Source organism: Otolemur garnettii, unplaced genomic scaffold, assembly GCF_000181295.1.
Source record: "Otolemur garnettii isolate 467f Iridium unplaced genomic scaffold, OtoGar3 scaffold00035, whole genome shotgun sequence".
Lineage (NCBI taxonomy): Eukaryota > Metazoa > Chordata > Mammalia > Primates > Galagidae > Otolemur > Otolemur garnettii.
This window is the reverse complement of record NW_003852430.1, coordinates 13,709,623-13,737,002: the sequence shown is the minus strand read 5'-3', so window position 1 is coordinate 13,737,002 and position 27,380 is coordinate 13,709,623. Positions and strand designations below refer to the sequence as shown.

The window sequence follows — 27,380 nt, the reverse complement described above, 5'->3', positions numbered from 1 at the left end:
TTCATCTATAGATGAAGAAAGTCGCTGAGATGTTGGTGACTTGCTAATGTCACACTATTTGTAAATGGCAGAGTTAGAACTGAAGGGCATTTCCAAACCCGTGTTTTTGCCCAGTGATCTCTCCTTGCACAGACGTTGCTCCCCTCTTTGAAATAAGGAATGTGGGAATGCGGCTATGTAGGGCTGCTCAAAGCCGATAGAACGTGAGCCACAAATCGGACTCGTGTATGATTTTAAATTCTCGAGTAGCCACGTTAAAATCAGCTGAGGTTAATTTTAATAACCTACTTTATTTAGCCCACTGTGTGCAAAATATTATCATGTCGTCATGTAGAAATACCAAAATTATTGAGGAAATGTCTTACATTTTTTCACAGTATGTCTTTAAAATCCCGGTGTGCTTTGAGCTTACAGTTCCTCTCTATTTGGCTTGGCCACATTTCAGCGTCCCGTGGGCACCTGTGGCTGGAAGCTGCCATGGTGCCCAGTGCAGCTCCACTGACGAAAGTGTGCGTTGGAGACACAGAGAGCCTGCTGTGTGTGTGTGTGTTTGTGTGTTTTGCAGTTTATGGCCGGGACTGGGTTTGAACCCACCACCTCCAGTATATGGGGCCAGTGTCCTACTCCTTCGAGCCACAGGTGCCACCCAGTGTGTGTGTGTTTAATCTCTATGAAACTCGAGTCCAGTGAAGGGATTATATCACTGTCATCATTATCATCAGTCATCACTCAGCATTTCTGAAAACGTTTATTCAGCCCCTTCCCTGGGTCCTGCTGGGCTGTCTGGGTCCAGTGCCAGTTGGCAGCCAGGAGGATTCTCCTGCTCACATGTCTTATCTTTTATGTGTTTCAGGTGACCCTGGCCCTGCCAGCTATGGGAGAAATGGCCGGGACGGTGAGCCAGGCCCCCCCGGGGTGGCAGGAATTCCTGGTGTGCCCGGGCCCCCAGGACCGCCCGGCCTTCCCGGTTTCTGTGAGCCAGCCTCCTGCACCGTGCAGGCTGGTCAGCGAGCCTTCAGCAAAGGGCCTGACCCCTGAGCGGCTTAGCGCTGCCTGGCCGTTCACAAGCACAGCTGCTGGGGAAGGGGAACACCGCCTGACGCTGGGGCAGAGATGACAGTGTATTACCCTCACAGGATTACGGAGGTCCTACTTGACAATCAGATTTAGAACAATGGTGCTATTCAGTAAGTCCTCTTTCCATGCCTTGGGGGGAAGACAGCGGAGTCCTTAGTTACACACACACATACACACACACCTCTCTCTCCATAAATTTATAATCCTGCCCCTGGGATCTTGAATCGTGTGCTATATCCATCGTGGGCCACTGTGCCAATAAACCAAAACAACTGTTTGGTTTACCTCAGTTGCAGTAGTTATTTTCATTTTTTATTTAGATCTTCTCAGATTATTGTTTCATTTAAATAGAGGATTACTAGACTAGCGATGAAGAAATGCCACTTCCTTCAGTAGAACTGGTGCTTAAAACTCCCATCCGTGGGCTCTCTCAGGAGGGGAAGGGACGGGCTGTGTCACCGACATGACTTTCTTACGTCATTGAGTGGTTCCATTTTCAGCTGAAATTTTTGTTGCATTGTATGTACTGTGCTCCAAGCCTGTTAGTAGTGACTGTACTCCAAGCCTGTTAGTAGTGACTGTACTCCAAACCTGCTAGTAGTTACTGTGCTCCAAGCCTGTTAGTAGTTACTGTGCTCCAAGCCTGTTAGTAGTTACTGTGCTCCAAACCTGCTAGTAGTTACTGTGCTCCCAATCCGTTAGTATCTTGAGCTCTTCTGTATGCAAACAAAGAAGGAATTTTAATACCTGGCATTCATGAACTTTATTGATGTGATTATTTATTTTAAAGGTTTGAGGTAACATCTCTGGTTGTACCAAAGAAGAAATAAATACGGTTTCTTAACCTCTTGCATGCTTTCTCATAAATAACCATGTTCAATGAAAAGGAATCATCTGAGCTTATGTAGAGACATTAAAAAAATTTAAATTACTGGTAGTTCTATAGGTGTATGTTTACAATATTAGTGTTTTTTCCTCCACACAGAGTAATGAAAAATCCCTTACTGCCCCACCGGGAGTGTTACTGTGTGATAGATGTTGTGTGTGTGTGTTGTGTATGTTTTAAGATGCTTGTTTGTGTGTGGATCTTTTTGAAATTCTAATTTGAAGTCTGTGGACCCCAGAAAAATGCAAAACAGCATATGTTTACACATTTTGGGGTAGCATTTCAGAGATTTCATGGACTCCTTGAATTCTAGCCTTGCTTTGTTCCTAGGTTAAGAACGGTTGCCTTCATTCCAATGGTTTGTTAACACTCTCCTACTCAGAACTTCATGACTGCAAAAACAATTGATGTTTCACCATCTCTTATAAATTTTATAAAGGCAGCTCTACTAAAGCCCTTATTCTTAACAATAAGGAGGGTATTGCCTGACCACTCGAGTGCTTTCTCACTGTCCGCGCAATCATATTGGTTTGCTGTTTCATCAACGTCGACATAATATGCCTCTTTGATGTCACAGCACTTATGAATGACTTGTCCTAGGGCATAGAACAAACAACTCAACACAGTCGATATCTTGAGTTAGTTCATGGAACTCAATCTTTCCAGTCAAGGGAAAACGAGCATTTTTGATATCCCTTTCCATATATTGTACAATGCTAGTCCCTAGTTGTTTGTTCAAATCAATCATTATGTAATCTCTATTTAGATTTCTTTAAAACTGCTTATGGCATCTAGGTCTATGCTTCTAGCTGGAATCGTACTTATGAAGAAAAATTCCAACGTGGTTGCATAGATTGTTACCATTTTCATAGACCACAGGATGTGTTTCCTGTTGGGAAGATGATTTTTGGAAACAGAGGCATCTGTTAGAGCTCCCTAAAATAATCTTGATAGACACGGAGAACCTATTCAGGAGCTGAGACACAGAATAAAATAAATTCAAAGAAATTATCTTTTCACCCAAGTGCTTTTATTTTAACTGAAGTGGCATAATCAAATACAATGGAAGAAAAATTAGATAATCAAATAAACATGTTCCTAAGTTCTATATTCTATTCATAAGAAAATTAAAAAAATAATTTCAAAGAACAGTTCGCTCAATTGTTTTACAAACCTCATCTATATAAAGGTTGTACAACAAGCTCCACAGACATAGTAAACAACATCGGAAATCACCACTTACAAACAGATCCTACAAAATACCACCTTCCAAATGGCAGAAACAATCCATTATAAATTTAGGTTACGTGCAATAGTTTACAGAGAGATTCAATACTTAGAAATTGCAAAGTGCCAGCAAAGAAAAAGTTGACAGGTATTGATTTGGACCAAGAATATTTCTCCAGCAAAATTGAAATCTCCAAATCCTCTTTGAGATACATGTATTTATTTGAAAAAGTTGGATGAGGTGTCTGCTGGATCACTTGCTGAGAGAACGTGTAAATAATTAAAGTTGGTTAGAACTGGCATGTTAATTAAGGGCAAATGATTTCTGATTTAGTTCTAGTCCAAACTTCTATGGTAGTAATGACAGGATTCTCATCTCAAATATCTGACAGGTTAAGAACTGTGGAAATCACTTCCCAATCTGACTGAGCTCATAAATTCACTGATATGGTTTTGTGTAACTGGTTTCTGCATACGAAGATTGTGAATGGCTAGGTGATTGATTTGATTATTAATGGATACTTCATAGTTCATGCTGACTAAACCCACGTTGCTTTTCTTAAACAGCATTAGTAAAATCTGATTTATTTGCCACCTGAAATAATATAAATCCCTGCTTTAAAAGATCACCTCTGATGGTATTATTTAATTTCCTGGCTAGTATAGTGCTTTTGAGGTATTAAAATTTCTGCATTTAAAAATAAACCAACATAGGCAGAACATCACTAGAGATACCTAAAATTGTTCCAGATATCAAGAATGATATCACAAAAGGGTTTAAAAAGGAGTGAAAAAGCAATATTAAAGAAAAAATATGAGGGAACGAGCAATTTTGCTCTTTACAAAGGGGCCATGGAGACAAATATTCTAAGTACCTGTTTTTATGGGAATATCTGTGCTCAGTAACAGACGGAGTCAGTCCCGTTTTCATGTAGTAAGATACATGCTCTTCAGTTGTACACTTGGTCCTCCTTAGTGACCTTGGGACCCGGGACATGGCCGTTTTAAGAACTATGGTTCAGTAAGTGTTAAATCAAGTGTGATAACTGTCATTATGTCTGTGTCTAAATATCCGTGGTCAGATGCTCTATAAATAAGGACCCAGAGGAAGTGGAACATATTTGACAGACCTGGGTATCAGGACAAGGATGGTGACTGACAACCAGGCTTAGTAAACGACAATTCACGCTAACTTTCTGCTTAACACGCCTTCACGTGTTGCTCTTGACTCCAAGTTCTCTAAGAATAACTGAAAGAGAAAGAAAATGAGGGAAATGGTCTCCACGAAACTAGCTTTCTTTCTGAGATTTGAATTTGTCTTTGGCCTAAAAGTTGAAAAGGTGTGTGTGAAAAGACAAAATTCCTCAGAGAGCACCTGGTTAATTGATCGTCAGGGAACCTGAAGATAAGAATGGCTGTGAACTACCGCCCAGTATAAATAAACATACAAATCCCCCGGCTTGTCTTAATGCAATTAATAATGCAATTAATTTCTTTAGAGAAAACATGCTGTGTATTTACCTATTTCCTGCTGTCTTATCCCTGATGATATATATTGTGAAATTTCTTATCCCCTGCAGGGACCTCTACAGCACCAACTCTCAAATGATTTTAGTGAGGGGGTCACCCTTGGGGAACAAAAGTCCCAAAGTATTGCCAGCTCTCTGACTTTTGTTTCCACTTATAATTCTCCTCTGAAGTCATTCGATGAGGCTTTTTAGAAGCTGCCCGTGAAATGCTTCTAAATGTGATGATTCACATGTCAAACCAAACTACGGTTACGGGCGTGGTAGGAACATGAATCCTGCAACAGTCCGATTACAGGTGCCTGACACAGCTGGGACTGTTCCCATTTGGCATGAGAGCACTTTGGGAACATCCTGCAGTTGACACTTAGAATGAAACTGAAGTGTGGCACTTTAGCCACTAGAAGTCATGAAGCGTAGCTATGGCATTAATAACCGCACCTTAGAATTCCCTGATTTAGGGTCAAATCCTTTATTGCTGAGATAAGCGACAAGCTTAATGTGCATCATGAACATATAGGAATCAAGGCCTCCTATCCATGTGGGATTTAGAATAAAACTAGCGTCATTCCACTTAACACGAGTACATTCAATTAAACCATAAATAGTTTGATAAGATAAAGAACAAACAGGAAAAAATGCATCCTAAAAGTTATTTTAAAAATAAATAGTTATAAAATATGCCTAATACAATCTGAATTTAAATACATTAATACACTGAAAATATTTATCCTTAAAATATACCTTAACACAGCAAAATAAAAAGTTGTAAAATAAATAGCATCTTTATACCCGCAGTCTTATCATGGGCAAGCAATGCTCATACTTCTGACAAAGTTAGATCTTGTTTTCACTGCCCTCTAATTTTAGTGAAACCTCCCACATTATTCGTGCTCATGAAGTAAGTTAGATAACTCCTTGAGTTGTCCCACACATCACTTGCTATTGGGTCTGAACTTGAAATTTTCACCCATGATTGGATTTGAACTTGAACTTTTTTTCCCATTAGATTTTCTTAGACTTAGCTTTGGTCTTACAAACTTGTCTTATCTTTCAGGTACATTTTTTCTATGCTGGATCTATTTGTCTGAAGGAATTGTCTCTGTGTTAACCCCGTGCTCCAATTTAAATTGACCGACTGGTTCCTCTACCATAATTTCGTTGGGTTGTTGAGTAAAATGTGTGGATTATAGCTCCAGCCACACCACACTTTAAAAATGAAGACTACCATTTGTCTTTTTTCCTGAAACTCCCAGTAGGTTGAACAAATTTAATGTAGTTTATGCTACTTCACCAGCCAACTAACAAATGGATATGATTCCAGGGGCTAAGTTACTTTGAAGTGCCTGGGCTTCAAAGATCAAACCCAATTCTTTTCTGCAACTTTTCCTCTTATACATAGAAGCCTGTGTAATCTTTGAGAGAGGCAGTGGTATAAATAGTAGTGCTCAACTCTGAAGCATTAAGAAACGAGAGGGGAAACTCTGACAGGGAACACTTCTGTGTCTCCAGGAAGTGGACACAGACAAACGTGAAAAATAGTTGAAGAACAAGAGAAATGGGAAACTCTGCAAAACTATTCTGAGGGTTCATTAAAACAGCTCTAGCCTAACACTTGCCCTAGAAATCCTCCATCCCATTACTATAAATGTTAAGAAAGTCAAAATGGTATTTTGAAAAACAGTGTTCCTAACTTTACTTTTGTAAACAGTGGTGCATGTTTAGAAAAATATAAACCTTATTCAAATCTGACTGTAAAATTTTAAGTACATTTAACATTATGGAGTTTAGACATTGTGTAACTTTATAAATTGCTTATTACTTGTGATAAGCTAAATCTTTTTATTTGTCTCTCAAAAGAGAGTAAGGTAGGGAGACCACTTAGGTGTCTTCAGAATCGTCACTAAAATACGAGGGTCGTGTACAAAGTGATGAATAGCGTGTATGTTAACCAGGCATATAGACGTGTGCGTGGGTCAGTATACATCCACTGAGGAAATAAACACGAAATAGCCAATCAATCAAAAGATAGAGTGCCTGCTTCACAAAGATACTTAAAATTAGGAAAAACATGAGTGCACAAAAAATTAATTACAAAAGTTAAAAAAAATGTCCAAGGGCAAAGTCTGATTTAATTGTCCACTAAACTGTTCTTAGCCTTGTATTTCTGTGACTGTTCAGTTCTTCTGAACAAATTGCTTTAAACGCCATCTCGTGGACAGAGGAGGTATAGCAGAGGTTCCCAGCAGGTGAGAAAGGCTGAAGAAAAACTAAACGTTATTTAACTCCCAAAAATATTCATAAAAAATTACCTTATGTGCATCTTACAAGGGTACATGTGAAATTTACTAAATGTAGAATATAAATTTCTTAACACAATAACTAAGAAAATGCCGTGAAGGCGATATTAACCAGTTTGCTGAAAATATTTCAAATTGTATATAAAACCAGCACACTGTACCCCATAATTGCATTAATGTACACAGCTATGATTTAATTAAAAAAAGACCTTATGAGCCAAATATCAAACGATAATTTTTACACGCAAAATATCTTCAAATAATTCCTTAAGCTCTAGAAAGTGACTAAAATTGTAAAGTTTCCATAATATGGAATACAGAAATAAGCATGTGGGGGTCACTTTAATTGGTCACAAGGGGCAAAGTTTAAAAGGTTAAGACTGGCTGTGCTTCTAGTACAGTCAGAAGTAATAGTGTCTTCAGCTGGAAATAGCAAGGAAAAAATTCAAGCATTATTTTTCCTTTATATTCCAAAGACCACAGATACTAATTGGAGTCTCCTTTTATAGTTTGCCTAGAAAGACTTCCATCTGCAAGTGTTACTTGATCTTGGAATAGAAATGTTAAGGAATTCAAACATATGAGAATGTGGAAAGCACAGTTTTAATATTAACTGTCATCACCACCCATGATTACTTTTATTTAAACACTCACACAGTTATCTGGAGCAACAATGAGATAATTCATGAAATTTAATGATTCTTTTCCCCTGTGGTGGACATCTCTGACATCTATGTGTCAGTAAATGCTTATGTCAGATGGGATCAAGTGGTGGAAGAGATTCGGCAACCACCAAATTATTTACAGGAACATTTCCCACCCTGCTTTGGGGCCTAAATTATTTACTTTCTTTTTATTAAAGGAATTCGGCAATTCCCAATCTCCACTCCATTTGGTGTTGTATTAGGTGGACCCAGCACTTCTTGCTGGGCTTTGTTGCATATCAGGGGCACAGAGCTGAGGCAGAACGAAGTGTCTGCAGTAAATCACAGAGTGGGAGGGAGAGGCTTGGACCAGGTGGAGACAGCCTTATCTTTCTAGTTATGTCAAAGGTGGTCACATTTCCCAGTTATGAAAAAATGAGCTTGAACCACTGTGATGGTTGTGATATGTGTCATACAGTATGCTATTTCCACTGCCCTCCCCTTTCTTCTCAAATTTCCTGAATTAATCCAGATCTTTGAAATAGGAATTAACCATTAATGGAATCTAGGAAAAAGAAAAAAAAAGACTACCAAACAAACAATTTACAAGGAAGGATGCCTAACATTTGTTGTAGATTAAACATGGATGGAATTTGCAAAATAAGAAAACAAATTGTGTCTGTTCATGCAAATGAAAGGTTCAACTAAAAACAACTCCCTCTTCAAAACATTGATTATCATCAGCAAAAAAGTCGACAAAAAATTACAATGATAAAGTGAATATTTTTAAATTAGCAAAGAGGCAAAAAGATAAACAACCTATGAATTAATATGAAAAAATAATTTCTGAAAACATAAAATGTTTAGCTTTAGGACAAATTCAAGTAAATTAATATGAGTGGCAGATAAATTAAAGCTTTCAGAAAATTCAACAAATTAAAAGCTCAAGATATACACATAGCACCAAATTTTAGATCTATGTACACTTTTTTGGGATAAATTATCATTTTACTAAGAAAACACATATGTATATTCCAACTGTCTGAGTTTAAAACACAGCACCATTGTAGGTATTGCACAAGAAAGAAAATTAAGAAAAAACAATTTAAAGTTAAAAACACTTAAATAACCTTGGAAAATAAATAAACTCGGACTTGAAATACACAGTATAACTCAATATGATATAACTAAAATGTTGTATGTATGCACAGCTATGTAGACAGAAGCTGACCAGCAGATCGTTCATTGACAATGAAAACCAGTTCAAATCACTTAGCATGCGCCCCAGATGCAATTCTGTTCACAGCTTTTTCTAATTTCAGTGGGCTTGTCTTTCCAAACTCATTTCTCAGGAAACAGACAAAAGCAATCATCCTACCCTCATTTGGCCAAATTGAAATCTGCATTGCTTCTTGAAGGCGTGAACCCTGATTTCTGTGACAGCAGGGCTCTGGTGCAATCCTCCCAGTGCCTGTGGGACCTACCCCCCTAAATTTCAGCAGTATCTTCATGCCCGGTATTCTAGAAAATCAGGTGTTTTCAACCAACAGTTTATCAAAATAATGTGTAGCTAGTTAATACAAATGCTTCAGTAGTTTGTGTGATGATCACGACCGTTTGGTTTCCTTTCAGAGGATTACGTTTTGAACTGAGGGTTAACTCTTTGGTTTGAGTGCAGAGTTGCGTAGTCAGTCCCATGGTTTTCCTTCGCTGAAAGTAGCTCTTGCTACAGTGTATGGAGAAATACTATTCCTTTCCAGAGATGTTGAGCTTTGCTCTTTCAATATTCACGTGCTGACACTACACCATATTCGTCTTCTTGGGCAAGGAGATTGCTTTTCCACTTGCTACAAATCCCGTCCTTTGTTCTGATGGCCAGTTCTTGTCTTAAAGTCTGAGGATGATGAGGTCAGAAAGATAATGGATGCAGGGTCCCAGAGATCTTGCTAAGCCATTTAAGCTTCAAGAGTACCAAAGGCAGGTTGGTACCCCTTCACCATCAAACATCTCTTAGAGAAAACAGCTGTGTACCAAATGAGACAGTCAGTGATGGGACCACAGAGCGTTAGGCTTTCCTTGTGGAACTCACACACAATTGGAATTCACTCTTCCCCTTTCTCGTAGTACACATTCATGCTAGTGGTGATTTCTTTGAATTGAGCTTATTATAGAGAATTAAGAAAATCATTTTAGTAGTTGGCTCTGGTGGTCTTTTTTGGGAATCCCTGATAAACTCGGCTCTGATGTTTTTTCCAAAACATAAGTTATAAAGTGAAGCTCTTATTGCCTTTCTATTTTTTTCTGCCTAAGTAGGGCAGATGTAGGTACAAGAATTTTTCAGTTATAAAAAGTAGTAAAAACAAAACATTGAACAGGAGTAAATGTGCTATGTCAGGAAAGTTGACAAAATTCTTAGCAACAATCATAAACTTAAAACACCAAGAAAAGCTTCAAGAGAAGCCTGGAACTTTAAAATTCAGAAAACAAAGGCCAACCACAAGTTGACGAGTCTAGAAAATGGGTATCAGTCTGCTAAATCATAAGATGTAATTTCTTTTTCAAGAAGAACTGATGAGATTTTCTTGCATATGTCACATAAAACTGAATAAAAATCAGAGTAATGGTAAAGGAAACATATGGAATGAATTTGGGAAAAATCTAAAAATGCTGATTTGCAATTCCTATAGGAATAGGATTCAGATGGTTGCTTTCAATGTCTGGCTTACACTCCAAAAAAAAAAAAAAAAAAAAAAGCCCACATAGCGTGAAGATTTGACAGACAGCATTGAGATAACTCCGACGGCAATGAGGTATCACCAGGAACGTCTTCCTCGGGAGTGTTCATTTCCCACCCGTCTGCTGATGGCCTTGAGACACTGGGTAGAGGCAATCTTCTGGGTTACATCTTCCGCTGGGTCCTGGGGGGCCCTGAGGACCTGGGGCGCCTGGTGAGCCTGGCAAACCCAGAGCTAATAAAACATAAGATCTCATCAGAATGCAGATTACTATAGCCCTCCCTCCATCAACATGGGTCCCTCAACTCGACATATAAGGTTATAATTTTTATGGGCTTGCTGGTGTTGTGAAGATAATTATCACTATTACCTGAAGTCCCAGGAAGACCTGGACTGCCTGGCAGCCCAATTCCAGGTTCACCTCTTTCTCCCTTCTGCCCTCTGTAGCCTAAGTGAGAGAGATATAAAACACAGAGATACAAAAGTAAGTCTTGTACTGCAATAACACATGAAACAACCATTTTCTGACTCTATGATACTGATGTGACTCCTCCGCCTGACACAAACAGAATATTAGCCATCTGCTTTGCACTAACCACACGTTAAACTGACATATCAAACAGATTGAGTAAAACAGGGCAATGAGGATCTTAAAAAGAGGCAACTACTATAAAAAGCTCCAACTTGTCAAACTCTTGATAGTAAAATTCTTGGCACTGAAAATGATACCTAAACAAATCAATCTCTCCTATCTTCTTCCAAATAGTTATGGCAGGGCATGTGAGCCCTCTTCATTAGGAATTCTGACCGGAGGCTAGATACAGGCTAAGAAAAAAAGTATACTGAGAGTGCTGCTTCAAATGAGAACAGGCCCTGAGGCCCTGAGGCCCTGCACTGCGGACCCATGGTAGGAATGAGGAACACCAGGGGAAGGTCCCCCTCAACACACAGTGTGGCGGCAAGAATCAGAACCCCATGGGATGGGTCAAATCGAAAACTGTCTGAAAATCTTTTGAAAGGACATCAATAATCCTCTTTATAAAGGACATCAATAATCATCTGCTTGGGAATTTCAGAGAAATGCACAGGAGGTGACCCAACTCAGAGTCAGAATGGTGGCTACTCTCACTGTACGAAGGTGGAGTGAGAGAAGGGAGAGCCCCAGGTTCTCACCCTGGGGTCTGGGAGGAGCAGTCCCTCCAGCTTTCAACTGGGCTGCACCTTGGAACAGTCTCTCCTCAATTTTCTAATTGTTTTCTGCCTGTCTCCTCCTTCTTGAATGTTCACAGGAAACTTTTTGAGACCTTGTTACATTTCTGGCCTTCCTTTAAGATAGGAAGATAATAAGACACTCGTTCCATAGTACACATTTCAAACCAAACCAAAATGGAGTTCTCTCCTGATGAACACTGAAAACAGAAAGTTTCTCTTAGAAGTTTCTTTTAGAAATTTCAGGAGAGCCACCAGCAAGCAGCGTGACCACGTGGGCAGCACAGGCCGCGTTATCCGCAGTGGCCTCATTTTCCTCCCCTTGCTGGGTTGCATTTCTCACCTCAACCTCTTTTCTCAAACCCAGTCATGCTGAGTCAGGAAGAGACTAATTCAGCCAGCAGCCTCCAGAGTTTGCATGGACACCGGAGTAGTGGTTTTATTTCCAGTTTTTTCTTTCCTTCCTGAGGAAAACTTTTAAGTTGAGCAGACCAAAGCTTTGATCTTCTGAGCCCTTCATAACTACTTACCTACCATAGAAAAACCCTCTAATTTATTATGCACTCCTGGGGAGGCACCAAAAATCAAACTTTCTATTCAGAAAGATTTCTCTGTACCTTTAAACAGGCTTATCAGTACAGCATGACTTTAGGCAAATATTCTGTAGTTCCTTAAAAAACAAATCACATTTTTGCAACTTTTTTTTTTTGTTGTTGCTTCATTCTGGCAAATTTAACAAATACTGACAAGGAAGTATGATGGAAGGGTTAAAGAGACAACTATCAACTTGTAGTCAAAGTGCCTCTGTTGTGAGAAACTCCAGGGTGGGCCCAAGAGTTGACAATTTCAGTAAACTTTGGTTTGCAAAAAATTAGAAATCATCGGGGGATTCTTCTAAATTCCAGAACTGCATCTGAAAGTCGATCAGGAGTAGTGGTCTATAATATCTCTATGGGGGAATAGCGGATAAAATCCACAGAAATCCTTTGGACAAGGGAGGGCAAATGGAGAGGCAGATAGAAGCCTTGTTTCCAGAGGCTTCGCTGATACTGTTGACTTAGGTTGGCCTCTGACTGAGAGCCTTCCTGATGGGCCTCCCAGCACCTGTGAGGGTGTCTGGAGCCAGATGTTTGTGTGGGACAGGGCACAAAAGTCACAGAGCTGTTATCCTGAATCAGCCCAATTTTCCAGTGTTTTTGTCCTCTTGCACTGCCATGGTTTGTAGGATGTACCCAGAGCTTTTCTCCTAGTGGTGTTAACAGAGCTGACTCTTCACGTGGCATGAGGCAACGTACGTCTCCACACGGGCCTTCAACATCTTCCTTCCAGTCTCATCACTCTGACTTCAGAACAGACCCAACTAGCAAAGGATAATAATCAGCTGCCCTTTGCACAACAGTGCAGGCACAGAAGGCAACTCCCGGGTCTGTGCTTCTTCCTCTCCTTCAGTTATCTGCCAAACTTTTTATGACCTAGGGTGGTAGACTGTATGTTTAGTTTTAGAGAACTAGAGTGTTCTCTGCTTTCCATTTGCCTGGAATATAGATGACCATCCCTTATCCCTTCACCCTGAATCTATATTTATCTTTTAAGGCAAGATGAGATTCTTGTATGCAGCAGATATCTGGCCTGAGTTTACATAGTGATGATTTAATAAAAAAAAAAACAAACCCCCCAAACTAGAGTGTCTGACTATTGCTGTTTTATGTTGTGCTAACTACACCAAATGAACTGTCAGTCGTGATTATAAGATAGGATGCTAACAGACACTAATTGGGGGCTGATCAGGTGTTGTTCTTTCAGATGACAGAGGGCACTTTCATCACCTTGGGACACTTCCTACAGAAAACAAGTCTCACAATATTAGGTCAGAGAATAGTGAAATAAAAGCAATTTTTTGCATACATACTATTTTTGATTGTATTCTTTTATTATTTATTTTAAACCATTATGGGTACATAATCATTGCATATATTTATAGGGTACATGTGCTGTTTTGATATAGGCATTCAATGTGTAATAATCACATCAGGGTAATTGGGGTATCCATCACCTCAAGCACATATCATTTCTTGGTTTTAAGAACATTCCATTTCCATCCTTTTGGTTATTTTAAAGCAGGTGTCCTCAAACTATGCCCCATGGGCCACATGCAGCCCGCTGAGGACATTTATCAGGCCTGCTGGGTGTTTTTGCCACTGCTGCCTGTCCTGCTTAGCAGCTGACTCATCCTGGGGCCCGCAGTCAGGCCCTCCAGCCGTCTGAGGGACAGTGAACTAGCCCCCTGTTTAAAAAGTTTGAGGACCCCTGTTTTAAAGTATGCCATAACTTATTGTTGACTATAGTCACTTTGTTGTGTTATAAAATAATGTTCATTCTATTTATCTAACTGTGTGTGTATATATATGTGTGTGTGTGTATACACTGCACCTGGCCCTCTAACTATATTTTTGCACCCATTAACAATTTCCCCTTTAACCTCCCTTCCACAGTACTATTCCCAGCCTCTGGTAAATATCATTCTCTCTGTTTCCATGAGATCAATTGTTTTAATGTTTAGTTCCTACATCTGCGTGAGAACATATGAGGTTTGTCTTTCCCTGCCTGGCTTATTTCCCCTAACGTAATGTTCCCTAGTTCCACCCACATTGTCGCAAATGACAGGATTTCTTTCCTTTTTATGGCTGTAGAAACAAAACAATTCTAAAATTTCTTCAAACCATTCTAGAATACAATGACATATTTGTAGCAGATTCTCTTCTCTCAGTTTCAGATACTAAGATAATAAATCTCATAGTTTAATTCACACCAAGGTGGAGACATAAACAACTTCCTAGATCATGATGATGTATTAGCACATATTATTGCTATTATTATTATAACAAATAGCATTCTTCTTTAGAATAGCAGGAGTTATTAGTTTTAAATTTGAAGTACTTACTAGTTAAACATCTACTGCTAGAATGTCGAATATTAGGAAGGTATTCTATATAAACCATTTTACATATATTACATACACAAACATATTTTTCCTTAATTGTGATTAGCATATTATGAATACTGAGAGTTAAAACAGTAAGCCAATATTACACTGGAAGACTTACCTTGGGGACCCGGGTCTCCTGGTGGCCCAGGCAACCCATCCTTCCCTGGTGGTCCAGGCCTCCCATGAGCTTGGGCAGCCAACATTGCTGCTGGCAGCTTGAGCTGGGACAGGAACACAGCCATCCTCTCTTCATTTATGAAAAGAAATAACATATCATGTAATAGAAATTTTTTTATGTCAAAAAGCTTCAAAATTACTTTTTACATGAAGTAAAAGAAAAAGATGCAATTTTCAATTGAAGCACATTTGATTTATCATCTGGTCTGATGGCTGAGTTTTCTTAATTAAACAAATAAAATTGCACAAAGTTGTTTAAATACAGATGCAAACCAGCTATGTTACTCAGAGGTCTGAGGATTTCAAGTGCTTAACGATGTAAGAGTCTAGAAGGCAGAACACAAGCATGGAATCTAACCCACCTCTGGCAACGACTTGTGCAGAGTATCTAACTTCATGTTACGAAATGATTTTTTTTTTTTTTTTGAGACAGGAGCCTCAAGCTGTCCCCCTGGGTAGAGTGCCATGGCATCTCAGCTCACAGCAACCTCCAACTCCTGGGCTCAAGTGAGTCTTCTGCCTCTGCCTCCCAAGTAGCTGGGACCACAGGCGCCTGCCACAATGCTTGGCTATTTTTTGGTTGCAGCCATCATTGTTGTTTGGCGGGCCCGGGCTGGATTCGAACCCGCCACCTTGGGTGTATGTGGCTGGCGCCTTAGCCACTTGAGCCACAGGCGCCAAGCCAATGAAATGATTTTAATAATAACTTCAAGCCATTTCTATCAATGTTGGGAATATATGTTTCATAATTAAAAATAGATTTCCAAATTCTTTCTTGCTTTCTTCCAAAGTTGGGGCCTAATTCCCCTCTTTTGAAGCAAGGGCTTGACTTTTAATTTATAATGAACAGAAAACTTGAATCAACAGTTTTCAAATAGAGAGACTAGGTCTTAAAAAACACGATGGTTTCCTTGTTGTTCCCTCTCTCAGGTGGCTCATTTGTGGGAAAGATGATTGCCATGGAGAAGGAACACTCAAGTCTTCTAGAGGGTTCCCATGCAGGGAATTGATGTCACCTGCCAATGGCCACATGTGTGAACTTGGAAAGAGATTAACCAGCCCCCATCAAGCCTTCAAATGACTGTCCCCTGACTGCAACTTCCCATGGGGCCTGAGCCAGAACCACACAACCAGCAACACTTCCAGTCTCTGACCCGCAGAGAATGTGAGATGATACACATGTCTTGTTTTAAGCCACTAAAATCTGGAGGTATTTTCTTGAGCAGCAATAGATAATATATACAGAATGTAACCCTTATTTTTTTTTTTATTTTTTTTTTGAGACAGAGTCTCATTCTGGGTCACCCTGGGTCCCTGGGTAGAGTGCAGTGATGTCGTCATACCTCGCAGCAACCTCAAACTCCTGAGCTCAAGTAATCCTCTTGCCTCAGCCTCCTGAGTAGCTGGGACTATAGGTGTGAATCACAATGCTCGGCTAGAGTTTCTATTTTTAGTAGAGATGGGGTCTCACGCTTGCTCAGGCTGGTCTCCAACTCCTGAGTTCAAGCAATCCACCTGCCTTGGCCTCCCAGAGTGCTAGGATTATAGCAATAAGCCACCACATCCGGACCTTCATTAACTGCATTACACATTTTTTGTAAGCATAACCCTATGTTGAGGATTTTATACTTTCTGCATTTAAGTGCTCTTGTTCAGGAATCATGGAGAGAGTATGATTTAAATAAGAGCTACTATTCATTGTTTTTATAAGGCCCACATATTACAAAGATTATCTGCTGATAAACTTGAACAGACTAGGAATAATTTGATGTAACAGAGTAAAAATCTGTCACACAGTATAATTACAAGGTGATATTCCTTTACAGAACTGAATAATCATTACAGGATTACAATTACTATTATTGAATTCTTGATTATTAATCCCACATAGGCCATCATTCAGTTAAATTTTATCTCAAAAGGATATTCAATATTTTACTAGGATTTAAAATTAATTTTAATAAAATCATTTTTTTTTTTTTTTGTAGACAGAGTCTCACTTTTTCGCCCTCGGTAGAGTGCAGGGGAGTCACTCCAGCAACCTCCAACTCCTGGGCTTAGGCGATTCTTCTGCCTCAGCCTCCCAAGTAGCTGGGACTACAGGCACCCGCCACAACGCCAGGCTATTTTTTGTTGCAGTTTGGCCGGGGCTGGGTTTGAACCCGCCACCCTCTGTATATGGGGCCAGCGCCCTACTCACTGAGCCACAGGCACCTCCCTAATAAAATCATTAATCCACTCAAGGTCCATTGTAAATACAATGTATTTGGATTCTTTGTTTAAACCTACTTGGCTTTTTAACATTTTGCATCAATCACATTAAAAAAAATCTAATATACGAATAACTAGATTTCAATTAAAAGACTAAAGGGAAGCATATCCTTAGCATGACAAAAAAAAGTTAATCACATTGTTTTTACTTTTTCTTTTCATATAATTTCTTCAAAAATAAAATTCTCTTAGTAACTCAAATGCTTCCATTTTTAAAACTAACACACAAATTTTCCAGGATACATGTAATAAGAAATAAATCTTTAATGTAAAAAATTCAGCCTGGGTTTGGTATAGACAAATCTTCCAAGAAAGTTTTTACTATTGAAATTACTGTTTATTTCATAAGACCAAATGATACATAGCCATATAAAATTATAGAAATTTTAGCTGTCAGAAAAAAATGGAGGCCAAATCATAGAGACTTTGTAAACGTTGACTTCTATTTCCTCAAGTCTTCTCACTCAGTTCACTCAGTTGAATTGCAAAGACATATTTCGCTTAAACAGATATATATGTTTTACATTTTTTGGATAAATTACTTCTGAGTAACACCTGTTTTCCTAGCAGCTTTCAATTTAAAAATTATTTAAAGGCCAGGTGTGGTGGCTCCCGCCTAATCCTAGCATTCTAGGAGGCCGAGGCGGGTGGATTGCTCGAGCTCAGGAGTTGTAGACCAGCCTGAGCAAGACCAAGACCCTGTCTCTACTAAAAATAAAATAGGAAAAAAAAAACTAGCTGGAAACTGTGATAGGTGCCTGTAGTCCTAGCTACTAGGAAGGCTGAGGCAAGAAGATCACTTGAGCTCAAGAGTTTGAGGTTGCTGTGAGCTGTAATACCATGGCACTCGACCAGGGGGACAGAGTGAGACTCTGTCTCAAACAAAAACAAACAAAAAAAAATTAAAATTATTTAAAAACAATGTAGGCCTTTACTGCTTAAGAAAGTAAAACAGATTTTTACATATAGATTATTAATGAAGAAGCCCTAACAGATATGGGTTACTAGCTATAAATATCCAAAGAGAAATCATCCTATACTCACATTCTTAAGTCAGAGAGCAGAAGGGAAACTTTGGTACATGCATGGGGCTAGAATTTCTGGCTGCCAACTGAATGATGAATGGGGGACTGATAGATGCTGATCTCAGATATTAAATCACTTGCCTTCCCAGTAAATTCTTACTACCTGACAATCTACCTGGGACACTTGGTTGATGTTAATACATTTGATTTCAGTAACTTCATAAATAAAACAAATGTGTACCTAATATATAATTACAGTTTTACAAATCATCATATTGGATACATATTTATTATGTTAAATTAAAAACTGGGCATTTTATCATAAATATGAAATTCAGTGATCACAGTTTGAAACTGTAATATTTATTATTTTTCACTTTAAAAAGCTATGTTTAGGGTACAATTATTCTTAATTTGAAACACATCTCTCTGAATACCTTCAATGTCTAAACACACATATTCCCATTACTAATTTTTACTCTTTAATGTATGCATTGAATTTTTAAGTACTTTGTTTTGGGTGCTTTTTAATTTTTTAACAAAACAAAATTATTTTAAATAATTACTTTGAACTGTAAATTATCTACCTTTAAGATATTCTCAGAAATAGTCATTCAGCATAAGGGCAATTACTTCTTCTGAACCCTACCCTAATGCTCTATAATTTAAAATAATATGTTTCTGAGCACCTAAGTGAATTGTAAAGGCCTGTAGTCTTAATTGCTTTTCCTCTCTGTTTTCAGGGATCGTTAGTCAATTAAAGTGTTTTTGGCTGTTTTTTAATGAGGCAGGAAATTAAAGAGTTTAGACAGCAGCATCTATAAACACGACACAGAGTCCACCTGCTAGGGCAAAACCAGAGCGGTCCTTCTAGCAACTGAGTCCACGGCCCGGCTTCTCTGGAGAATGGACTCATTAGTATAATGTAGACATTAATATTAATGTGAGGATGAACTCCATTATTTGGAGAAGGAAGGAACATTCAGATGAGTCATCTGGCTCATGTTTACGCTCTATTTCACAGTCTGAATGTGTCAATATTTCTAAGAGAAAAATTCATCTCTTTCTCCTAATGTCCATTTAGATACTTAATTACTTATCTCTTTGGTATAACGTCAACTTACTTTGTTTTGTTACCCCATTATGGAAACAGAGGGCAGTTAATGAATATTTCCTGTGGGACATCAGTCACAGAGCTGATAAGACTGTTACCTTTTGGGCTCCAGGTTAAATAACTTTTATGCACAGACTTGGTAATCTGCTTTGTAAACCACTGTTTGGTTCCCGTATTCCAGGGGCTTTGCCATATGTCTCTTAAATGTAGAAACTAAAATTAAATATAGTTTTCTCTTATGGAGCAGCAATATTGGAAGAGTCATTTCCTGTGATAGTTTAATAATTCTTCTGTAGTTTTATTTTGTGATTTGTTATGATGTAAAGATAGTTACTACTTAATTTACCTCTGGACCAATCACTGCCTTTGTCATCATGTTGCTTTAAAATATTATTATGGGTAAAGATGACAGATTAAACACATGCTTCTGTTGTAACTATATCCTGAATCCCTGCAAAACAAGAGTAAGATATTCCTTTTTTTGTTAGAGAATGATTTTGTTGCTTGAGTTCATAAACAAATTTATGCAACGAGGTCAGAGGCCATGGATGACGCCTACTTCCAGGTGGGAGGAAGAACTTGCTTGGTCTTGTAATAACACCAAGCCAAGCCGTGGATCCGGCTCTCTATTAGAATCAGATGGAGTTTAGCGTCCTCCTTCCTATTCCTCTCGGGATGCTTTCACACAGCGACTGCTTTCTTAATTGAATGGTGAGACATTCGGGAAGATCAGGAGTGAGTCCTTTAGATGTAAGGATTCTCAAGATTTTATTGCCTGTAATAAGACGTCCTTGAGCAATGTCATATGAGTCCCTCAGAATCATGCCGATCTGTGAGGGACTCAGGCCCTTTTGGCCAGTTTGTAAATTTGCCCCTGCATGTCGTCAACGCCAGCCAAGTGGCTGCTGATAGGGCAATGGGCCAGGCCCTTCCTGTAGCAAGCGTGCGACCCCCAATGGCAGCCATCAGACAGCAGAAAGAGCAAGTGAGATGTTCTTAAAGTCATGAAACCACAAGATGGGGAGAATAAGAAAGCAGACAATAGTAACAAAATTTTGGAAGCTGAGCTCTAGAAGGCTGAGTGATACATGAGTTAGCAAACGCAAGAAAACCAAACCCTTATTATACTAGAAGCAGAGGAATAGCCAGATTTAAACCAAAAAATCTTCAAGAAGCTTAGGAATTGGCCATAAAAATTGTCCCTGGAAGTGGGGAGTGATGGAGAGAGACCAAAATAAGGAACATTTATTGAAAGCCTGTTAAAAAGTAGTCTTTGCAACTTCTTTCTCTGTTCTATATAACCCTAGCAGAAGACAGAAGGCTTATTGTCTAAAAGAGTGAATGGCCTGTCTGCCCTGGGAACCCTAGAATGGGATTTGAGTTTCCACATTGAAAGCAAGGACAGTAAATAAGCATCGACGTGACACTCTCAGTGTTGAGCTGGCAACCAGGCAGCGTGTCCACAATCTAGAATCTGATTTCCCTGTGGAATCTGACTAGACTAACAGTAAAGATGTAAAGAAACTGAAATTGAGGGACCTTCACTTATCAGCCCAGCTAGACCACTGTACAGTGAAGCTCAGAGTTGGCAAGCTCCACTGTTCACGCCCAATTTTATTTTAATTTTTTTAAGTGAGGATTCATTGAGGGTACAGAGAACCAGGTTACACTGATTGCATTTGTTAGGTAGAGTCCCTCTTATATTGTGTCCCGCCCCCAAGAGTTGTATCACACACCTGACCCCCCGCCCCCTCCTTCCTTCCCTCTCTCTGCTCCCCCATTCCTCCACCCCCCCCCACCATGTACTAGCATCAATCATCCTCATGTCAGAATTGAGTACTTTAGATTCTTGCTTCTCCATTCTTGTGATGCTTTACTAAGAAGAACGTGTTTCAACTCTGTCCAGGTTAATACAAAAGATGGAAAGTCTGCATCTAATTTTAGTGGCTAAATAGTATTCTATGGTGTACACGTACCACATCTTGTTAATACGTTCCTGGGTGGTGGGCATTTAGGCTGTTTCCATAGTGTGGTGATTGTAAATTGGGCTATCATAAACAGTCTAGTGCAAATGTCCTTATGATAAAATAACAATACTTTTTATCTTCTGGGTAGATGCCCAGTAATGGGATTGCAACATCAAATGGGAGGTCTAATTTGAGCAAGAAGAAAATTGGAAGTCAAACAGCCTATGTTGCAAAAAATGGTTGAAAAATCCCTATCTCCAATGACGTGTATCTATCAGAGGATGTGTATGTACATATGTATGTATAAATTAATATCTTAGTTGTAGAGAGTCAAGAGAAGATGTTACAACCTTGAAACAAGAAAACTGGATAATGTATTTTCAGACTCATTCATGTACATGTATATGAAATATATAAATGGAGAAAATATAGGTAAATGGATTTTCCATACACTGGAAATCTGGTGACAAAAATATTGTTTAGGGACATTTAGCCCTAATCTTCCTTTTCTCCTAAAGTCACAGGGGTGGTCTTGTTGGGCCACGTCTATCTCAAGAACTAAGAGAGCCAGATACTTGTACCCATTTCTGCACAGGTTCATAGATCCTTCTTGCACTCTGACATAAATCCTCGAGCACCACAGCAGGGCATAATAGCAAAAATTAAACTCCAGCTCTAGCAAGAAGCCTAATCTGGGTGGGCATCACCACTGGCAGCTGCAAAGCCCTTATAAAGCCAAAGGACCCTAAGTTGAGACACGTGGTGGTGTCTGTCCTCGCCACGTGTGGCTATTCTGCTTATAAAAGGACTTGGCCTATTGGCCAAGCAAATTGGGAATTTAAATTAACTTCAAAGTGGATACACCTGGACCTCAGACTTGGCCATGCAAGGAAGACGCCTCCTTCCATCAGGTTAGGATTGGAGATGGGGCTCAGGATGCTGAAGGAGAGGTGGGCAGCCCGGGGAGGAGCCCAGGCTGTGAGATCTGTGGGCGTTGTGTCAGTGGAGTCACTGGGAAGCCCCCAGAGGGGCTGAAAAGCCCAGTAAGGAGAGTCGACTTGTGGGTCTGGCTTTAGGGTTTCACCGGAGGCTCTAATCTTGACACCTGGGATGGTAAGTGGGGGTGGGGGAAGAGGGTCTCCTGAGGACTCTCTTGAGCCCCAGCTGCCAGTCTACGACTGGCTGTACAGAGAGGACTGCTCCTGAGACTGTTGAGGTGCCCTGGTGCGTGCAGCAGAGACGAGCCTTGGCTGTCATTGACGCTGTCGCTTGTGAAACCGCTAAGAAAGGGGGAGGCAGGTGGGTGCTACCTAAGTGTAGCACTTTACTGTCTGTATTACTTAACTGTAACTGTTTTAACATGGGAAAATTAATCTTTACTTTTAGAAACGTTTTCTGAAAAAGCGAACTGCGACCTCGAAGTGCTATGATTTGTGAAAATGGAGTTTTTCTTTTTCCTTTTTTAAAAATGGTGTTCAGAAGCCATGGAAAAGGTGACTTCTAGGTGGAAAACTAAGTGGACTGAATTGAAATGATCTTGGGACAAATTAACTTAAGTGGTAAATAGCCACATTCTGGGTTTCAGGGGTAATTTTGTTTGGCAGAAGACAGTTTGCTGGACTGGTATCAATAGAAATGAAAGGAGAAGGGGTCTCAGAGTCTGGAAGACTCAGGAAAGAATTTCCTATGGGTCACTTTTAAATATTGTTGTTAGGCTAAGACATGGGTGGCTTCTGAGGGAGCATTGCTCCTTGGGGGGTCCAGCCACTCACCTGGACCCAGCCAGCCTGAAAGAGACTGAGAGAGGTAGCAGGAGACATGGGGGCAAAGTCAGAGGAGAAATGGGAAAACTCCACACCTGTCAGCGTCCAGACAGAGAGGACTCTGAGAGAGAGAGGGGCAGGAACCAGAAGGGAAGGATGCAGGCTTAGGGGAGGAGTGCTCAGAGCCTGCCAGTCAGGTGGGTCTGCCCGAGGACAGACAGAGAGTGGCCCAGTTCCCCTGATGTCCTCCTCAGGACGCTGACAGCCCTTCATGAGAGCAGCCACAGAAGGTCATGGGCAGCAGGGAGACTTCCCCACGTGGAAATATCAGTGTCTCCTCTGCTGAAGGCACAGGACACGCCACCAGGGCCAAGTCTTCATTCAGTGTCTGTGGACTTGCAAAATTAACACCTCTCATAACGCAACATATCATTTTTTTCCTGAAAATGCTTGCTAACATTTTCCAACATTCTTAATAAGCCTTCAAAAGGTTGGGCTAATTACCCACTGAGCAAGGAAATATTTTTATCTAAGGCCTTTTAAGACACGGAAGTCCCACATGAAGGCCATTGAGATAAAAGATAATGACATGGGAGCCCACAGACATTACAGCTAAAGAAAACTTTAGATTTCAGTTCAAAAAGATATATTTACCCCATTTCTCCTTTTATAGGTTCTAGATGTGCTATGTCCAGAACCAGCTCTAATGGACATGTTATCTGTGCAGTCACACAGAGCACTGTGCTTAGTTTAATGTTACTCTTGCTGTTTTAAAATTCTTAAATCATTTTTGGACAAATATGCCTGCACTTTTATTTTGCACTGACCCCTGCAGATTATGTAGCCACTTATATATTCTTCAGTGTTCCCTAGAAAGCTTGAGAGGTCTTTTTTCAAGCGGTTGATGCTTGAGAGATGCTTGTCGAGGGGGAAATGAGGAAAGCTTAAATAGCAAATGTTAGAGCCCTCTGCACGATGCTTGATGCAAGGGTCAAACGAAAAGAAGAAAAGGGAAAAAGATTTCTAAATTTAAAAGCAACATTAAAATTATAAAGAGAAGACTGATAATAAAAAGGTAGACAGTTGCATTAATACACTGTCATTTGAGACCAGGGTAAAGATACTTTGTAGAGATCAAAGTAAATTGAAGTCAACAGCATGAATTCATTACAGTCCTATCACTAAAGCAGCTAAAGTTTCCAGCCTTATTCTGCTCTAACTTCAGTGCTCACAAAACAAGATAAAGGTCACCTCAGCACCCAGATTTCCATTCTCTAATGCTAATTACCATCCGAAATAATTAGCACTCTTTGGAGGATAGCTGATTCCATGTTTGCAGTAGAAAGACTTAAGATTGTATTTATAGTATTTTATAATCTTATTCCTTACTAAATTCAAATATCTATTTTAGCTCATAAATGATAAGCAAAGGAGGTAGGAAAAACCAAAATGGATTTATTTGTTCAGGACAAATAATCCCCATTTTATTACTCTTACAGTTGAGGGGAGAGTTCTTGATTTTAGCAAATCAATGACAAAATTATGTGATATCCTTGTGAATAAACAAGGAAACGTAGAGTATATTTTTACACAAACACATGGATTCAGAGATCACTAAATAATAGATTAATAGATTATTCACAAGTGGCTAGAATGCAGTGGCATTTAGAAAGGCTTAATCCTTGACTCTTGGTTTTTTTATTTAACATTTTTTATCAACAACTATAATGAAGACATGATTAAAAAATTTAGAGATGACACAGTTGTGAGGTCGGCCAACTGGCCCTATAAGAGATGACATTTCAAAAGATACCTTTAGGTTGGAACAAGCTTATCACTTGAAATAATAAGAAGAAATATAAGATCGTACACTTGGATTTTAAAAATGAACACAAGTTCATAATGAGATACTTCATTTTATAATGTTTGCATAAGGATAATCCAGGATTATTAGTTAACGGAAAACTCAAAGTGAATTAACAGTATGATAATGAGGCTTCAAAAAAAATGCTACCTTAGGCTGAATTATTGGAATGTCTAGAGCAGAGGCCAGAAAACTTTCTTTGTAAGGACCAGAGAGTAACTATGTAAGCCTTGTGGACTATAATTTTCCTGCTACCCTGTTCCGTCCTGCTGCTATGGTGTGATAGCAATCAGAGAAGCTATGTGGAGGAATGCTCGTGGCTGTGCTCCAATGATACTTCATTTATGGGAATAAATTCAAATTTCAGATCACTTTCTCATATCATGAAATCTTCTTTCAATTTGTAAAAACTGTTGATAAAAGCGACCTCTCCCCACCACAAAAAGGAAACACTATTGTTGATTTGTAGACTGTGCAAAAATAGGTGGCAGGTGGATTTGGCTGGTGGGCTATTGTTTGCTGACCCTGGTCTAAATCGAAAGAAAGCCACTGAACTCTGCTTCAAAACACTTTGGGGTAAATGAGAGCCATTTACAAATAAAATATCTCCCAAGGTGACAATAGTGAAGGGGTAAGACACGTTTACTCTGTAGATGATGGATGTATTGTAAAATACTCCAGGGGCTGCCTATCCTGTGAATAAAAGAAGACACATTAGCTGAGGTGCTTTACAGATGGGCATGATGAGAGAACTTCAGGGAGGCAAAATTTAACTGAGTGGAAAGAAGAATTTTTTGTTGCATGACCATTTTTCAAGAATATCACCAGAGGGATCCCGCAGAGTAGACAGGAGGTTGGAATTGGTGAAAAGTTCATACATGTTATTAAGCAAACCTAACCTTCAAAAATCCGCAGGACCTCTTGATGGATATATTTCTTTATTTCATCAAATGAAACTGCATCAGCCTAAAGAAAGAAAAAAAAAGATTTGTTAAAATACAGCACAACACAAATAAATAAAGAATAGAAATGGCAGGTGGGTGTGTGTACTTGAAACTTCCGTGGCGAGACACTTATCAAGAACATGCTTTTGGCAATTGACTATATTGGGCAATAAATAGTCTGTGTTTTGATCAAATATGGAAATACGTTGATGTCCACAACTGTTTTAAAAGCTGTGGGCTGGAATTATAACCGGTATTAACATGTTTAAATGGAGAGATACAGCTTTACACAATTGGAAAAGACATTTTGTATTATATCACTTTATAAAGTTTAAGTCGTCATGATGTCAGAATCCCAGTCACAATTTAACTTCTAACCAATCCATGAACACTGTCAGAGCCAATGTTTAATTTTTACTATGTATCTCCAAAGGAGGAGAACCACAAGTATGTTGGGTTAGTCTCTAAAATGTTTTATTCATGAGATAAAACTTAGGAAGCTTTACTCACTTCATAATAAAGTTTATCCTATGCTTTACACATTGCAAATATATAAATGCTTAGCAGAGGACCTGGTACATAACTTTGAATGACAGCGTTGTTGCCCTCAAAGAGAACAAGTTACTTTTGTTTTATTTATTTAAAAGGCATTAGCATTGCTTTCATTGTAAAAGAGAGATATAGTCACTACAGCCCAGGAAACCCTGGAGCTCTCAACACCACTTACCGGAGTGCCAGGGATGCCTGGAGACCCTGGGGGGCCTTGATGTCCAGGGGATCCCATAGAGCCTTTGGTTCCTGGTGGCCCCATAGGACCTACAGCGCCCTTCATTCCTGTAAGACCTGGTTTTCCCCGTTCACCTTGTGGGCCTCTGTCTCCTGGAATTCCCTGGTCACCCTGTTAAAAATAATAAAGAATAATCTCTTCTGGAACTATATCAGCTGTGGTGAAGAGCAAATGTTCTGTATTCATATTGGCATTTCATAGCTATGGGACCTTGGGTAAACAAATTAAACTCTGTGCCTCAGTCTCCTCTCCTACAAAGAGAGGAGGTATTAATAGTCTATGCTCAGAAGGGTGATACTGAGAAATAAATGAATTAACCCAAGAAAAGTGCTTAGGACAATGCCTGGCACCTTGGATGCTCTCCATACATAAGAGTTAGCGAGAATGTTAGTTGCATTTGCTAGTCTAGAATGATGGCACCTTTGAAAACCATCACCAGCTGTCACTTGAGGCTTGGGCTTTCTTTGCAATACTAAGGCAAGGTTGCCAAGAGGACTCATCACTGAGAATTTTCACTTATAAAAACTTCAGGACACTCAAAACCTTTCCTGAACCATGAGCTTCTCCCCATCCTCCACTTGGTTCCTGTTTAACTGGTTGTTATTAGACTCTTGGGGTTCATCTTCTGTACACGTGTTTTACATGTGTGTGCATGTCAGCGTGACCACTGTGCCCCAAACATATATGACACAGGAAGGAGAGACAGAAGAGCCACAGAGAGGGGCCAAAGCAGGTGACTTGGTGGGTGGGGCTGCCAATGAGATCGTTTACTCAGGAGTATTAATAAACTATGAGAGAATTAGTAGAGTAAGATGCCATAATAAGTGAGGAAGAGATGATATTAGATGTGCCTGAATCTGATACTATGTTTCTTTAAT

The 27,380-nt window shown here is 39.5% G+C and overlaps 2 protein-coding genes across 3 annotated transcripts in view; one reads left to right on the top strand and one right to left on the bottom strand.

Annotated features, from left to right (window-relative positions):
* COL9A1 (collagen type IX alpha 1 chain) overlaps positions 1–1,366 on the top strand; it is an 87,591-nt gene extending 86,225 nt beyond the window's left edge. The window contains exon 32 of one of the 2 annotated variants that reach the window (XM_012805066.1): positions 854–1,366. In XM_012805066.1, the coding sequence (XP_012660520.1) occupies positions 854–1,038 (185 nt within the window). In that variant the 3' untranslated portion in view covers positions 1,039–1,366. The remainder of the gene's footprint in view (positions 1–853) is intronic. The other variant, XM_012805065.1, reaches the window with a different exon arrangement.
* An 8,548-nt stretch (positions 1,367–9,914) lies between these two features.
* The window catches only part of COL19A1 (collagen type XIX alpha 1 chain), a 306,466-nt gene continuing 289,000 nt past the window's right edge, over positions 9,915–27,380 (bottom strand). Inside the window, exons 46-50 of the mRNA XM_003789676.1 lie at positions 26,443–26,613; positions 25,671–25,737; positions 14,709–14,837; positions 10,766–10,843; positions 9,915–10,629 (exon numbers count right to left, since the gene is read on the bottom strand). Of these exons, the coding sequence (XP_003789724.1) occupies positions 10,502–10,629; positions 10,766–10,843; positions 14,709–14,837; positions 25,671–25,737; positions 26,443–26,613 (573 nt within the window). The 3' untranslated portion in view covers positions 9,915–10,501. The remainder of the gene's footprint in view (positions 10,630–10,765; positions 10,844–14,708; positions 14,838–25,670; positions 25,738–26,442; positions 26,614–27,380) is intronic.